We start from the raw sequence: 15,851 nt of genomic DNA on the forward strand, positions 1-15,851 counted from the left end.
CATGAAAACATTAGGGGTGTAACGATATTTGAACCGAACCGAAAAACCGCGATACACCACCCACGATACGTATCGCGATACTCTCATGGCGATACCGAACACGCCCCGCCCCCTGCTGCCCCGCCCAGACCCGGCTCATTGCACCTCATGTGTTAGGTGTACACAACGAATAGGGCTGTTGCCTAACCACCATTAACCACATATAATCGCAATAAGCTCAGTGTTTTGTTACTTTTGATAATAAGCAAGGTGTAATCTTTCAAATTATGTCTATTTGATCACGAAATGCAAACAATAAATGCCGTTTTGGCGCTCTTAGATGTGGCGTGACAGATATCACTGTATGCGGCAGCGCGGAGCGCGATCATCTCTTCCTCAGTTACAGAATAAACATGAATGGACACCCGAAGGTATGTTGAAAGATACAGTATACTTATTGAAAGGCATCATAACTCGTGTAAACACTCAATCAGTGTTTCAACAGCGGAAATAGGTCAATGAAACGCTTAGTTTTTCACATAGCTTTATATTTACCTCAGGCAAGTCATTCAGTGTCCACAGCTTGCTGGTTTGCTAACTCTTTCACTAAATAAATGCTATATATTAGCCTATATATTATATTTTACTTAACCTGTTTATGATATCTTGATTATTTAATGTATGTTTAAAATAGTTGTCATGAAAATAACAGCAACTGTGTAAATTATTATATAACAATAACAAATTAGAGTAAAAACATGTTAATGCAAAAATTGCCTTATGTGCAGTTTACATGTTTTCATACAATTTGTTATTTGAGTGTTGATTATTATTATATCATTTAGGCTAAAAGTCTAGGCTCTGTTGTTAAGCTTTAATGTTATAGTAATGTGCAAGTAAGGGCTGTAGTTTACAGCATTAGCAGATAATTTTGTTATCCTTGAGAAACGTTTACTTGTAATTGAATTAATTTAAAGACAAGGACACAATTTGTTCATTAAAGCACTGTTTAATAAATAATAAAAGCAATTTTAGCTTTCTAAACCCCCCCACCCCACCGAAATGAACCGAACCGAACCGAGACCTCAAAACCGTGGGACGAACCGAACCGTCAGGTTTGTGTATCGTTACACCCCTAGAAAACATGAACGTATGACTAGAAAAAATTACACTGCTACATTATGATGCATCAATGTTATCGAAAAAGAAACATCTAAAAGGAATAGCTGCTTGAGGTAAAGCTGAAGAGTAAATGATCTCCAGTAAACTGAAGCTCGTTCTATGTTTCAATGTTTCAATAAATGTTTCGCTTATCTACTGCATAGACAGTCAAGTTATATATATATATATAAAGCCCATCTAGCCAGCAGTGAAATTCCCCTTTTTTTCTTATTGCCCTGCAATGTGAGGTGTTTCTGGAAGATTGTGAGAACTTTTCAGGTTTGTATTTTAAAAGATTGTTCCACCATCATGGAACAGTGAGTGTGAAAGCTCTGGAAAGCTATTGTGTTGTTCCTTGTTGTGATCAGAATTTATACCTTATATTTAGACTGTGAAATGATGTTGAATGTGATAAAGATATTATCTACTGATGAAATTTAGCATTTCACTGCTTCAAAGAACTGCCTAGATAATAATTGTAATCTGGTTTGTAGCCAGTATTGATGTAGCAACTCATTTGACATGTGAGGAGTGCCCAACGATGACGGAGGGTCATAAAAGAGTTGGCAACACAATGATGTAATGAATTTTCATCACTGAAAATCATTATGCTCAGAGCATAGCATGGTGACTAAATGGAAGAAACATAATTGCAGCATGAGCATGCACGTCCATGTGAGCATGAGCGCGTGCCCAGAAGCGTGTAAAAGCCTGGCAGGCGTAAACACAGCCTCACCTGTCTCCTGCCTCATGTGAGCTGGCCTGGGGTCAGTGGAATGATGTGAGGGGCAGATCCTGTGTTCCACAGGGGGATCTTTGATCCGTGCTGCCCCGCACCGATGGGTCCAACTCCACAGAGTGCCTCATTTCTCCTGCTGAAAGCCCAGTGGCCAGAGACCACTAACTCCACAAACACATGATGTCAGAACCCCTTTTCAACCCTAACTGGCATTCATGGGCCTGCTGGACATGTGTGAGAGTTGTTGTGTAGATGGAATGAGGCGGTAAGTTGAATAACATCCTGGTGTTTTTTTTTTTTTTGTTTTTTTTTTTTTGTGTTCACTATTGGGTTTAAGGTTCGAAACTAGTCACAGAAACTGTATTTGCTTTTCCTTGGCTGTGGTGTAGTTTAGAGGTTAAAGATCTAGGCTAGTAACCAGTAGGCTGTAGGATCAAACCCCAAAAGGGGTGATCCATGAGCTTTCAGCATTGTACTCTTTAAGTATAGTTGAGAATAAATGTCTGAGACCACATTTAAAATCAGATATTTCCATTTAAACCTTGAAATAAACTACTTTTTGGATTTAGATTTTTTTTTCTAGTTGAAGCATTTACTATAAAATGAAGCAGAAATATTTGGACAGTTGATGTGACATTATTGTAACTTTCATTGCAATATTAAATTATTTAAATTGATTCATTTCAGTTACACACAAAAGTGTGGGGTCAGTAAGATTTTTCTTTTGTTGAAAGAAGTTTATGCTTGCCAATGCTGCATTTATTTGAAATATTTTTTAGAATTTAAACAAACTGTTTTCTATTTAATGTATTTTAATATTTTATTATTTTAATGTAACTTGTTCCAGCAATGGGAAAGCCGAATGTTCAGCATCATTACTCCATTCCTAAGTGTTGCATGATCCTTCAGAAATCATTCTAATTCAAAATGTTCAAGGTTCAAAATGGAAATATTTTGTGACATTATTCATTATTTGTTGTTACTTTTGATCAATTTAATGCATCCTTGCTGAATAAAAGTATTAATATCTTTTAAAAAATCTTTCTGACCCAAAATGTTGGGTTTTGAATGGGATTGTTAGTACATCGGGAATTTCATTAAAAAAGAAAGTGTAGATTTTTTTATTAATTGATCAATTATTGACTTTCTCAGTATGTCTCAATTACATAATGAAATTTTGAGAGAAATATGAAAATAAATATTTCCTTAGACTGTACTCATATCACAGTCTCATTAAATTTATAATTTAAAAAAGTATCTGTCTAAATCTGTCTAAAATTCTTTCACAAATATATAAATAAAATATTAGTTTAAAATGGTCTCTGAAGTTTACTCCTCGTATCAAATACCTTGAAGGTTTTTTTTTTTTTTTTTTTTTTTGGACAGACATTTTTCTCAGCACAGATTCTTAGTTTGATCTTAGTAATCCATGGCAACCTTAAAAAGGGTGTTTCATTTATCAGTTTCAAATTGTACACTTTTGACCAAATTGTCATGTTGATATTATAATTTGTAATAAATGTAGGTGTATTAAATTAGAAAAATACAAAATAAAAGTTTCGGACCCCACTATACACTGAAATCACTTTGGATAGAAGCAGCTGCTAAACGAGTACTTTCTTTCTTGGGTTAAAATATTGTGTCTATCAGATGCATTATTAGTTCATTTGTATCATACCTTTGCGCATAAAACTTATGAAAGTGTAAAATCTCTGAGAGTGGGATGTCTTAAACATGTGTGAACACTCATCACAGGAGATTAACTCTCAATAAATCTCAATGCAGTGGAAAGGGAATGTTGAGGAGGAGGGCTTGCTGGTGCACGCTAACAGCACAGATGCTTTTATTTCTAATCCTAGAGAGAAATGAGAGATTAAAAGCATTGAGTTGCAGAGCCCTCCAGTGCACGAACAGCCCCACTACGTGTTGAGAGATGAGCGCTGGCAATAGGAGCCCTAAATCCCTGTTTATTGTACGGCGTAAACACATAGTCTACTCCCTTGCTTCAGCAAACACCACGGACATAATGGAAGCATCTGACAGAGTGCCCGACTCTTAAAGCTCTCTTTCATTAGCCTGTGTTTGAGTTCATTCTGATGCATTGAGTCAATGTTTGTACAGAAACTGAATAATCTTCGTGTTGTGTAGCATTCTGCCTGCTTTTGTTAGTAATAATGCTCCAAGTTCACTGGGGTCAAGTCATTCCCGATCGACTTGTGTACTAATTTTTCCTGAAAAATGAACGTATACATCTTTGTTTGCACCAAGTGGTCTGGAAAAAGTAAATCTGAATGGCACTGCTTTATTTTTGGCTTTTCATGATGATTTTTATGTACAAGTCATATTTGTGTATGCCACTGAATTAAACCAAGACTTATCATGTCCTCAGTTGCTCTCAACATGACAGACTTGATAGTGTATCAGGGTTTTTTCAGTTAGTAACTTTGTCAAAATGTTTTTTTTATGTTCTCAGTGTTGAATAGTACTTTCTGTTTATCTATCTGTCTATCTGTCTGTCTGTGAAATTCGCAATGTAAATGTGTTTGTATTCAATACAACTTAACACAGTCATGACAGCCAATTGTAAGCTTAACAACAAGTGTCTTTAGTGGCAGACGAGTGTGAGTCGCATTTCTCCTTCCCTTCCTTTTTATTCCCTCTTATCCTGTCCTCCTCTCTCCACCCTCTTTTCCCCATCTCTTCCTCTGCTCTCCTCTTGGGTGGTCTCACCTGGCTGGCCCAGGGGGCAGCCAAGCAGAACTGGAAGTGTCTGTGGGTGGCCTGACCTCCCTGTGCCTCTCCTCCAGTGCAGTGCAGAGCAGAACCACGGCCTACTGAAAGGCCCAGCGTCAGCAGCAGTGGCGCTCAGATGATCCAACAGCTGACGCCCACTCCAGACCTTCGCAGGCTCTGTGACTAAGACAGGCCGCTGATCCAGCCTTCCTACACTGCTCCCCTCCCGGTGGCCAAGAGGGCACGGCCGTTGTCAGGCCTCAGGCATTTGGCCACTTGTCGAGTCCCCTCAAAAATAGAAACCCCAGCTATGAAATGTTAAGTGGTTAGAGCTGCAGCGACAGATCAATTTACTTGGGTGGTTTACGATGGGTGGGCTGGCATTGGTCGCATTTTTTGCGTTTCATCCCCGTACATTCCTGGTTGACTGTGAAGTCATTGTAAATGTTTGAATGTTTTGGCGATAGCCATTTATGTGGTTGCTTTGCCTTCAGTCCCAGTGTAAATAAAAGAAACACAGAGCGGAGTACACATTCCCAGACATTGTCTGCCCATTGGCTACTTTGAACCACAGCAGTGACCAGTCTTAAAGAGGTAGTTCACACAAAAATAAAAAATACATGATGTCATTTAAAGCAGCACTAAGTAGGAACTCCGTTTTTGTCAAACAGCGACCCCTAGAGTCGCTGTGGAGGAGTTGTACAGTCGTGAATAGCACTCACGCAGAGATGGCTCGCACTCACGGCCGGATCCCCTCCCCCTGTACACCGGTACCTGTTCAGTAGGATGGACGCTGTAACGAGTGGAAATAAGGTATGGCCCCTTTAAGAGCTGCGCGCGCCCTGTTTAACTGTCGGCAGTCTGTATTGTATGTGCGCCTCGAACACCACATGTATACGGCGCCGGGTTATTTCTGTTTGATGCTCATTTTATCAGAATTTTATCAGATCTGTTTTTTGCCGTAAAGCAATTCATTACCTCGCGAGACCTGATATCACACGATACTTCCTAACACTGAGTTCCTAACACCGGCCCAAAGTTGCAGGGGTGGTTTTGCAGCTCACAGGCACCAGGGGGGTGCGAGACGACCACCATTCAACACGAAATCAGTAATATAAACATTACAATGACTCCAAAGCTGTTCGGTTAAGGTAAAAAAGTTACTTATTTCACCTTTAATCAACCTCATTCATGTTGTTCCAAACTGGTATGTCTTTTTATTTTATGTGGGATGCCATTTTTATTTTAAGCATCATTGTTATGTTTTCCATACAATGAAAGTCAGTGGAATCCATTACCCCAATGTCTTTTTGCTTTTTAGGTCCAACAAAATCTCACATTTGCCACCATTTGATCTATGTTTTGGTCAGGAGGCCTGAGCAAAAACATGTTGTTTTTTTACCAGACCTGTACAACGCACGTTTACACAAAAAGTGGTTGCATCATGCAATTAACTGTAATGTACTATTTCTATTTGATTTGTCCCTTGATGTAACTTAGTGATATTAAATAATTTTTTTGAAAACAAGCAGTCTTTAGTCAGAGTGCCTTTTCAGTCACAGCAGCACAGGAGTGGAAATCTGTCCCTCAGAACATCAGAGAACTCAACACATACACTGTTCAAAAAGCATCTAAAAACTGCTTCATAACACATCAGACATGTCAGCATTAATAAGAATATGTATCTTCCCTCAACCAAACCTGCTGCCACTTGTGTCTCTGCTGTGTCAATGTGTATAACATTAATTTAATTTTTTTTTAGAGCAAACTTGTACACTGTATTTATCAACAGGATTTGAAGAGTTATATCTGTTTTACTGCTTTTTATATTTGTATTGTTCAATGTAATCTTCTTATTGTGTTTTAGGTAGACAATGTTAAGATCTGTCCAGGGACAACGGATGAAAAATAGCTTTTTGGCTAATTCTGGTGCATTTGCAGCAATGCTAATTAATGTACACTGTACCTGTCAAATAAATTAATAATAATAAATAAATTCAGAAGTCATTAAATGAAGCACATTAACCCAGAAATTCTGTAAAAAACAAAACAAAAAAGTAAAAAATCTCATGCAGAACAGGTCAATTCTTTCTATTGTAATAGAATATAAAACAAATTAAGCATTTACAATGAGATGGTTTGGAACAACCATAATGTGTTTTTGTACGGTCATTTATTGGCAACAGACAGAATTCACAGAGCCATTATTTACAACACCATGGTTTTGGGAAACCTGGATATATATGGTAGCCCAATTTTAAAAGTGTGATTTATAGACCCCTAAAATGTATGTAATCAAATTACTCCATGGGCATTTTTATAATGAATATAGATTTTTCTTCCTTTTAGTACTTTAAAAAAGATCCTTATGCTAAATTCGTAACCAGTAAACTACAAACAACTGGAAAATTGAGGCCAAAAGGCCTCATGAAAATTGTTGTGGACAATAGGGGCCTTGCAGTCAAAATGTTGAAAGTCTCTCAGCGGCTTTTAGCAAGGACAGAGTAGCCGCTATATTATTATCTTTTTGCCAGCAGACTCTCCTCTGTTCGTTTGCCAAACTGTTTTAAAACAAAAGGGTGATTCTCAGAGGTTTGAGATGTAGCGTGCCATTATGTCAACCTTTCTCGCTCGTTGTGACAGCCATAAACACTTAAAATAGGCTAAGACGCAAACATGTTTTAGAAGAATGGATGGATTGACTCATTATTCAATTTTTTTAAATTTTGAACAAAAAAATGTTACATAGTGTACCTAAAATTTAAATGAAAATGTAAAAAAAAAAAAAAAATCAGTGTATTAATAAAATCTATAATAGTGTCTCAATGATACTAAAATAACACTGGCTTGTGAAGCACTGTGATAGACATTGCTGAAAAGCACAGCCCCTCGGGTCTGATTACTTTAATTAAACGCCGGCAACAGTATTATTATATGCTCAATATAAATAAATAGAATAAACAACTCTTCTGCCAAGTTATGTAGTTCATTAGTCTAGTAGACGGTTTACGGTTGGCAAACAATGCAGTAATTTAAGTAGATGGGTGATCAGAGGTCTGCGTGTATCAGCTGTTGTATAACTGCTTTGAATGTGCTTTGATATTCTATGATATGGACATCTTTTCTGTTTTGTATTGTATTGATTCTTATCTTTGTGAACAAAGAATGACAAATAATGTCGTAAGTACTAATACATTTTACAATAGCTGAAGTCTGAAGCATCTCAGATTTTCTCCCCAAATTAGTGCAGAATATGTACACATTTGCGGAATGTGTGTGGCTCTGGTTTTGCTGTGGATTTGTGAGGTTTTAAATGTGCATTAGCTTGAAGTCATTCTGGGTTTGCACTGCAGTGGTCAATGGGAAGGGATTGTTCTCCTTCCTCAGTAGCACAGTTAGCTCATTCTAAACGGACAGCGCTGTGCACCCTGTTATCTTTTGAGCATGTGTGCTCCGGTGGCTCTTGGGCCTTCTGCCCTAGGGCCAGAACAAGAGAACCGGAACTGTATCGGAGCGGAGCGTCACGGCAGGGCCTCTCCCTGGGCCTCCCCAATGAGGCATGCAGCTCTCCCTGAGCCAGGCACGCTTTAACAGGCTGTTCTCCACTCCAGCTCCCATGTTTATTTATCCACAGGCCTGAGATGGACAGACCAGATGGGAACCAGACAACTCAAACAGAAACAATGGCAAAGGCGAGCAGGATTTATCACTAGGTTCCCCTCCATGCCTGCGCTCACTCATACACACACTTAGGCACACATGTGCACACGCAAACTGAGGCAGAGCACAGTGCTTATTCCAGAGACTGGGTCTCTCGTTTTCTCACGTCATTCTCATATCATATTTTAAACTTTTCTTTTGTTGTGCTGACCATCACCATGAGTCTTCATACAAGAAGTTGGCTGCCTTAGTCCATGGAAATGTCTGTTTGGTCTGAAGCATTGTGACAGTGTTTTGCATTGGCAAGAACCTCTTACATTTCCTTTAAAATATGTGAAAACCTGGTTGTTGTTGTAATGTATCATCCAGTTTTAAGAGAACAACATAACACTAAGTAGTCAGCAGTATGTTTGGCTAAAATAGCATGAAATAGCCTGAAAAGTTGACCTTGAAATATTGACCTAAGCCATGCAAGATAAACCTAAAATGTCTATTTAGATGAAACCGACCCAAACCGGCTATAAAAATAACCTTACTAAGCTTATTTTAACATCGCAGCACAAGTTGTGCTCCAGGATCACTGGCACTTTTTTGAATTCTTTGACCATGCTATATCGTTTTATTCTTATTTTTATTATGTGTGTATGTATGTTTTTATTTTCTGTAAATGTACACATGTATTTCATTAATTACTGTAGTTTTAAGACTCCTGTATGTAAATGGCCTCTGGTTTGATCGACTAATCTCTGTACTGGCATTATTCATACTGTCATTTAACTTTTATTCTGTGTTTCTGAAGATGAAATTGCTATTATAAATGTTGGTGGTCATATGTCATGACAATTAATGAATGACCAGTTTGGGCTGAATTGACGTGGGAGCTTTTATGTTGTGATCGAGTATGTTAGTATAGTATATTGAACTCTTTTAGGCTGTTGTTCAGAGTGTCCGTACTAGCAAATACTTGGAAAAAATTGCCCACTGCCACAAAAGAACATTTTTATTCAAGTATTTAAACCCAACTGATGATTTGAAACCCTGAAAGTAATCATTCTAATTATGTGTAGAGAACATAACGTCCTTCCAGTGGACATTATAATCAAATTGTGGGTGGAAAATTTGGATTGTTCTGTCTTAATTCTGGTTTAAATAGGATTTGTCTCTTTTTCTCTCCCACAGACAGACATCTTGGTGGTGAGCTGTGATTTGATAACGGATGTTGCCCTGCATGAGGTTGTAGACCTCTTTCGTGCACACAACGCTACTCTGTCGATGCTCATGAGCAAAGTCCATGAATTCACAGAGACTGTCCCTGGCCAAAAGGGCAAGAAGAAAGGAGGTACTATCACTCATACACATGTGTTTGACAAGGAAAAAGATGGTGTGGTTTTGAACGAGTGCTGTTGTTGCACTTTTTCCAAACTACTATTTATTGACCGTTTCCTCTTTCACTAATATAAACTAAAAAAATGCATCCCAATGGCCTGTATAATTTTGCATTCCTGCAGATCTTTCGGGTTGTTGACTGGCCATGTGTCTAAAGCCAAAATACAGTTTGACTATACTATATCTCGCGGTAGTATTTTACGAGTTCGCTATGACAGATTGTAATTGTGCTCTGTGGCAGGAGAACAGAGGGACTTTGTGGGTGTGGACGTCACAGGGAAACGGCTTCTGTTCATGGCCAATGAGGCAGACCTGGAAGAAGGCCTTGTTCTCCGGAAGTCCATCATGCGCAAGTAAGTGTCAACATCACTTCAGGGCTGCTTTTAAGTCCACTTTTTTATGCCCTTCCCTCCATCTCGTTCACTCAAATGTACATCATTGCTTGCGTTGCACGAGTGCCCACTTCTGGCGGATCCCTTGCTATGGGTTGAAATGGAACGTCCTAAGCCCTTGATAACTTGCAATTTGCTATGGAGCTGATTTATTATTTACATTTTTTCATTGTTAATTTCTTTTATGCAGCATTCTAAAGCCCTTATGTATGCTTGAGCTGTTGGAAAAAATTACACAAATGAAAAAGATAAAACTGTGTAAAAACAGTCAGCTTAAGGTAGCTACAAGTTAAATGTCAAAATAACTCCAATATCATACTCTAGAGTTGTGTGGGGTAGTGGTTAATTAAAGGGATACTCCACCGTTTTTTCATATTAAACTATGTTATTCCCTTAACTAAGACAAGTTGATAAATACCTCTCTCGTCTCAGTGTGTGCACTCAATCGCTCTGGCGCGCGAGACACTTTGATAGCACTTAACTTAGCCCAGTTCATTCATTAGGATCCAACCAGAGAAGCGACCAAACACCTCCACATTTTCCCTATTTAAAATACAGTTACACGAGTAGTGTAACTCTACCAAGAATGGTGACACAAAATAAAACGTTGCGCTTTTCTAAGCTTGAAAGTAGATAACTATAATGTATGGTGGAATACCACAGCAAGTGCTTGGGAGCACTTCGACTCGACGCAGTAATATCATCACTCGTGAAAAATCCTCTCCCTCTCCGGAGTGATGATATTAATGCGCCGAGTCCATAGATATATATGCACTGATATATATGCGCTATTTTTTAATCAGAGCAATTTGAGATATTGAGATCTAGCCTTCTAATAAAAAATGGCCATTAATGTACAATACTTTGGACTGTGCTGGGGAAATGCGTTAGGGCATTTTGTTGTCTGGTTGGGTTTACTTTTCATGCTGAAAATTGACTTGGTCTGTCTAAATACAATTTAAAACTGCTACCCTCAGAGAGGTGCCGCTTCCTCAAGCGGCCTCACGGGGTGATGACCTGCTGGCTAATAAAACTGGGGCCTCCTCCACACTGGGCTGTCATAAGTGCTGCCTGTCAACCCTGCTTTAGCAGGCGGCAGCCTTTCGTAACTGTTGATCCAATCCTTCTTTCCTTTCTGACCCAACACTGCCTTTCTGTCCTGTGTTTCTTTCACGGTTTCTCTTTTCTTTGGATTTTCTTTGTGTCTGAGGTTTTAGAGCTATGTGTATTATTTCCCAGATTCAGAACTATGGAGAAATATTATACTTTTTTTATTAATTTATTTTTATTCGACCTCTATCTAATGATTATTTAATGTATGAGTATTTAATTTTGTTTAAGTGCAGATAAATTCTCATATTTTAATATAGTATAATTTAATAGCTTATTGTAAGGCTGCTGTTTTGAACCAATAATCGGAACAAAAAGCAGTTGTTGGATGTTCATAATTCAAGTATTTATCTATCCATTAAAGTTGTTATTCTTTAACCTCTTATTCTTTAAAGGTAAAATGTCTTTATTAGAACTGATTGGAAAGCTTAGGATTTAACCTGAATGTTTAGATAATGAAAGTTACAATCACTTAAACTTTCTACAGTAGGGGCTTTCACACCAGAGGAACCTTTTCATAGTTCCTAGAACTATTGGCGAAAGTACCCGGATGCCGGTGTGTTCGCACCGCAGGAACTAGGAACGATTTTAGTTCTAGGAACCAAGCTAAACATGATCCTGTATTTCTGCTCGGCAACACTGGACATCAACCACACGTCATACGCTAATAACTTTTCATATACTGTCTACTTTCTATATCAGTTTTATCTAATAACATATTAAACAGGACTGTTAGATTGTAAACTAATGAACACAGAGAATGCGAGCACTGTTTGGCCATCAAAATAAAGGTCCGCCGCACCGTCAAAATAAGTCACAGCAACTAGCGTATTAAACGGCTTACGTCACTTCAAAGTTCCTACTGGTGGTGCGAATGCAACAGGAAACCGTTCCTAGGGGAACCATTAGTTCTCTGGGAACCACCCTGGTGGCTAGTTCCTAGAACTAAGTTCCTAGAACTATCCGTTGCGAAAGCCCCTATTATCAGTGATAAAGGAAAGATTCTTAAAGCCTTTCAAGCAGGCAAAGTTATTTATTAAGTTACATGTTTAAATATACAGACAGCAGAATGGAACAACATACTGAATAGAAAAACTTGGCTGTGCAGAAGAGGCTGTAAATGCCTTTCTTGTAGAATGAGGTTATGCACTGGTTTGCGGAAGCGGCAACGGGGTTAAAGCCTTTCTCCAAGATCAACAGTTACCTTTTCTTCTTATACCCTGAGCAAAGCATTGTTAAACATGAGTGGAATAAAAAAAAAAAAAAAAAAAAAAAAAAAAGACAGGAAACGATAAGATATGGCAAATTGGTGGTGATCAAGAGGAGGAGAAGTACATTAACATATTCTCCTCAATGCATGTTTAATAATTGTACCTAAGTACTATTAAGTTCACAGCCATTCAGTTCAGTTTATAAGTTGTAAGATGAGAAAACAAATGTGTCCTGTGAAGCAAATTGTGTATGTGTCATTGAGGTGTAAATGACTCAGTCTCCCCAGACAAAACCATCCTGTACCTGGAGTGTCCCAGCAAGTCCTCAATAGGCAAATTGATGAATCCCTTGCACTAGATAGGCATAAGCATACTGTGATGGTGAAGGCCATTGTGCCATGTTTTATTTACATGCATACCTTTAAATGGAATTAAAAAAATTGTATTTTAATATATTTTAAAATATAATTTTTTTTGTGATGGCAAAGTTTTTTTAGCAGCCATTACTCCAGTCTTCAGTGTCACATGATCCTTCAGAAATCATTCTAATATGCTGATTTGGTCCTCAAGGAACATTTTACATCTTATTTTCAGTGTTGAAAACAGTTATTATATATAACAGTTAATATTTTTGCAGAAACTGTTATAATTATTTTTTTCAGGATTCTTTGATGAATAGAATGTTTAAAGAACAGTGTTTATTTAAAATATTTTTATCAGATGAATGAAATTTATTAGGGTGTGTTCACACTTGTAGTTCGGTTCTATTGGTCCGGACCAAAAAAGAAAATAATACAATTAGTCCTGGTTCGCTTAACGTTCACACGGTCATTTTTTAAGTAATTTTCGACAGATCTTACCGAACATCCAAAACAATGCTGTCTGCTGGGCTAAATGCGCTCATCATACGTGTGTACATGTGATGGAATTTTTACCAGAGTTTATAAAATGTGTAAATGAGTCAAAACAGCACCAGGAATTGCACACAAACGAAGATCTGCTGCAAGGAGATGTCTTTTCCAAAGTGCAATGGGCAACGTAGCTCCTATGATGAGAAAAAAACGGGTATATTTCTTATACCCGACCCCCCCCACCCCCCCCCTATCTTTCCTCCCAGCCTTTTTAATGTTTTAATGTTATCTGATGCTGTCATTTCAGTGTTTAAGACCTGATGTTGGCAAGGCTTCTCAGATTTTCAGCACCTTGTGTGGGGCCTGTACTTTGGGCGCTGGAGGCCAAAGGCCCTGCCGTTCCTGGTTGTGGGGGTGATCAAGGGTCTGGGAATAGGAGAACTGTAGGGCTCTGCATGCGGCTGTGTTGGGAGCTCATTTGTGGAGTCGTTGCCACTGTAAACCTTGTCTAGTAATAGAAGGGTTGCAGCAGCTGTTAGGATGTTGTACGTTGAGAGGGAGACTAAACACTCTGCCTGATCTGACGTTAAGTAATGTATTGTACCAGTCTAATGCACTTATATTCTCATAATATAAGCAGATATTAAAAGTATAATCATTAACAAATTATTTGAGTTAAATCTTACCCCAAAAACAAAAGAAAGAAACAAGAAATTATATTTTATTAAAAATAAAGCTATACGCTTATTTAAACCATTTACTGTAGTACAGTGGAAAATGTGTACTGTGTAAAAGTGAGAATCTAATAAAAATAACCATTGGCAATTACAAAAAAATAGTGCATAGTTGTTTTGACAATAGTGCATAGTTGTTTTGACAATAATGTCAGAATTTAAAAAGAAGTGTCCTAAAAAGCTTTATGCAAAATATATATATATTTTTTTATTTTGATGTGGGGTTGGAATATGACCTGGCCATTTCTTTTTGTCCCCCTCTCAAGGACACAGGATTTCTCAGTACCGGTGGAGAGATGTCTGCTAACGTTTAACATTACCGGTACTTCAGATACTGTTTGTCTGCGTTGTCTCTGAGCCTTGGCATTGTCTGCATGTGTGTTTATACAGGCACAGCAAAGCCTATATATGCAGTCCACATGTGTTAAGCCGGTCCTTTTTATCTATAAGACCTGTAAAAACACGGTCTTCTCTGTATCATTATTGCTTAAAGGGAAAGTTCACCCAAAATTTAAATGACCCTGAATGACTTTCTTTTTGTCCTGTGGAACACAAAATAATATAATTTGTAAATTTTTCTTTTGTGTTTCCACAGAAGAAAGAAAGTCATATTTATAAGTTTCAGGTTTGAAAAACATGTGCGAGAGTAATTGCATTTTTTTTTAATCATAGGATGAACTATCCCCTTAATTTTTTACTTCTACCTTGTTGGAAGTATCTCAGAAGTTTGGTTAAAGATGTGATGGTGACCAGGGTTGCCAACTTTGGTTGCCTGGCTGGATTGAACTGGAGCTGGTGCAATCTTTAGGACTCCCATCCTGAGGTAGTAACAGGGAAGCAAAAAGAGAAGTATTAGCGTAGTTGCTGTTAATAGCATTTTAGGCAAAAGATGATTATGTGATGATTGTACTTTTTTTAATCATATAATTGTAGTAACTAAGTTAATGAGAAGCATTATGTGAATGATTGGCTAAATAGATGTCTTTAATCTAGATTTGTGCAAAACTGTTGCAAAATGGAAATATGCACATAATTGTGATGTAAGTTATGTGCTGAGGAAAACTTATTTTGATTGCTTTAAACTGTAAAAGCACCCTTTTGTCACTTGACACGTTAAACAGCTCAAATTAAACTTATGAATATTCAAGACAAATTGGGTCATGATCTTTTCTCATTGTGGTTTGCTCTGTGTGGCATCTGCCATTTTAAAATGCATCTTATCTTACAAGCGTGTTTTTCACTTCTGTAAGTGAAACTTATGTCACTGACAAAAGTTATTCATGCCACAGCGGCGCACATATTCACCTAATCCACAACACAATTATCACCTGGCTGGCCTGTGACAATGCAAATTTAACCGGCCAAATAGAGCATTTACACACCACAAACAATCTTCATGTTCTTTGATCGGCTGTTGACAGCTAGTAAAGAATGTAGTTAAGAATTTCTGTGTTCGACCAAGCAGGTCCCGTGTGAGAGCATGAGCCAGAAAGCAAATGCATGAGAGTTGGCAACTCTGCAATGACCAACAGATTTCTAGCATTACATCATCATAAGAGACAGCAACAGTCATAAGAGACAGCAACAGTGTTGAAGTACATCTTAGTGGTGGTCCTTTTGTGTTTCTAGGATTGAAGAAATGTGAGAGAAAAAACATTTTGGATATCGGTTTCTCCATCTTTATGTGGTCTAGTAGCAAAACAGAGTGGAACTGTTACACATGTGACATTAGTTGATACTAGAATTGATTTTTACAGATTCCAATCTCATACATTGCTTTATTTTCAACCTCATATTGTTTACAGGTGCTTATTCTCTGTGAGACAATTACAGTGTTGTTTAGTATTATTTAATTAATTAATTAATTTATTGATTCATTTTAGTCATTTTAGTAC

General features: G+C 37.8%; 1 protein-coding gene across 1 annotated transcript in view; it reads left to right on the forward strand.

Moving 5' to 3' along the window:
• eif2b3 (eukaryotic translation initiation factor 2B, subunit 3 gamma) overlaps positions 1 to 15,851 on the forward strand; it is a 44,700-nt gene that overhangs the window by 6,023 nt on the left and 22,826 nt on the right. Inside the window, exons 4-5 of the mRNA XM_056239521.1 lie at positions 9,452 to 9,611; positions 9,900 to 10,011. Of these exons, the coding sequence (XP_056095496.1) occupies positions 9,452 to 9,611; positions 9,900 to 10,011 (272 nt within the window). The remainder of the gene's footprint in view (positions 1 to 9,451; positions 9,612 to 9,899; positions 10,012 to 15,851) is intronic.

Source organism: Rhinichthys klamathensis, unplaced genomic scaffold, assembly GCF_029890125.1.
Source record: "Rhinichthys klamathensis goyatoka isolate OS25496 unplaced genomic scaffold, OSU_Roscu_1.1 h1tg000566l_1, whole genome shotgun sequence".
NCBI classification, from domain to species: domain Eukaryota; kingdom Metazoa; phylum Chordata; class Actinopteri; order Cypriniformes; family Leuciscidae; genus Rhinichthys; species Rhinichthys klamathensis.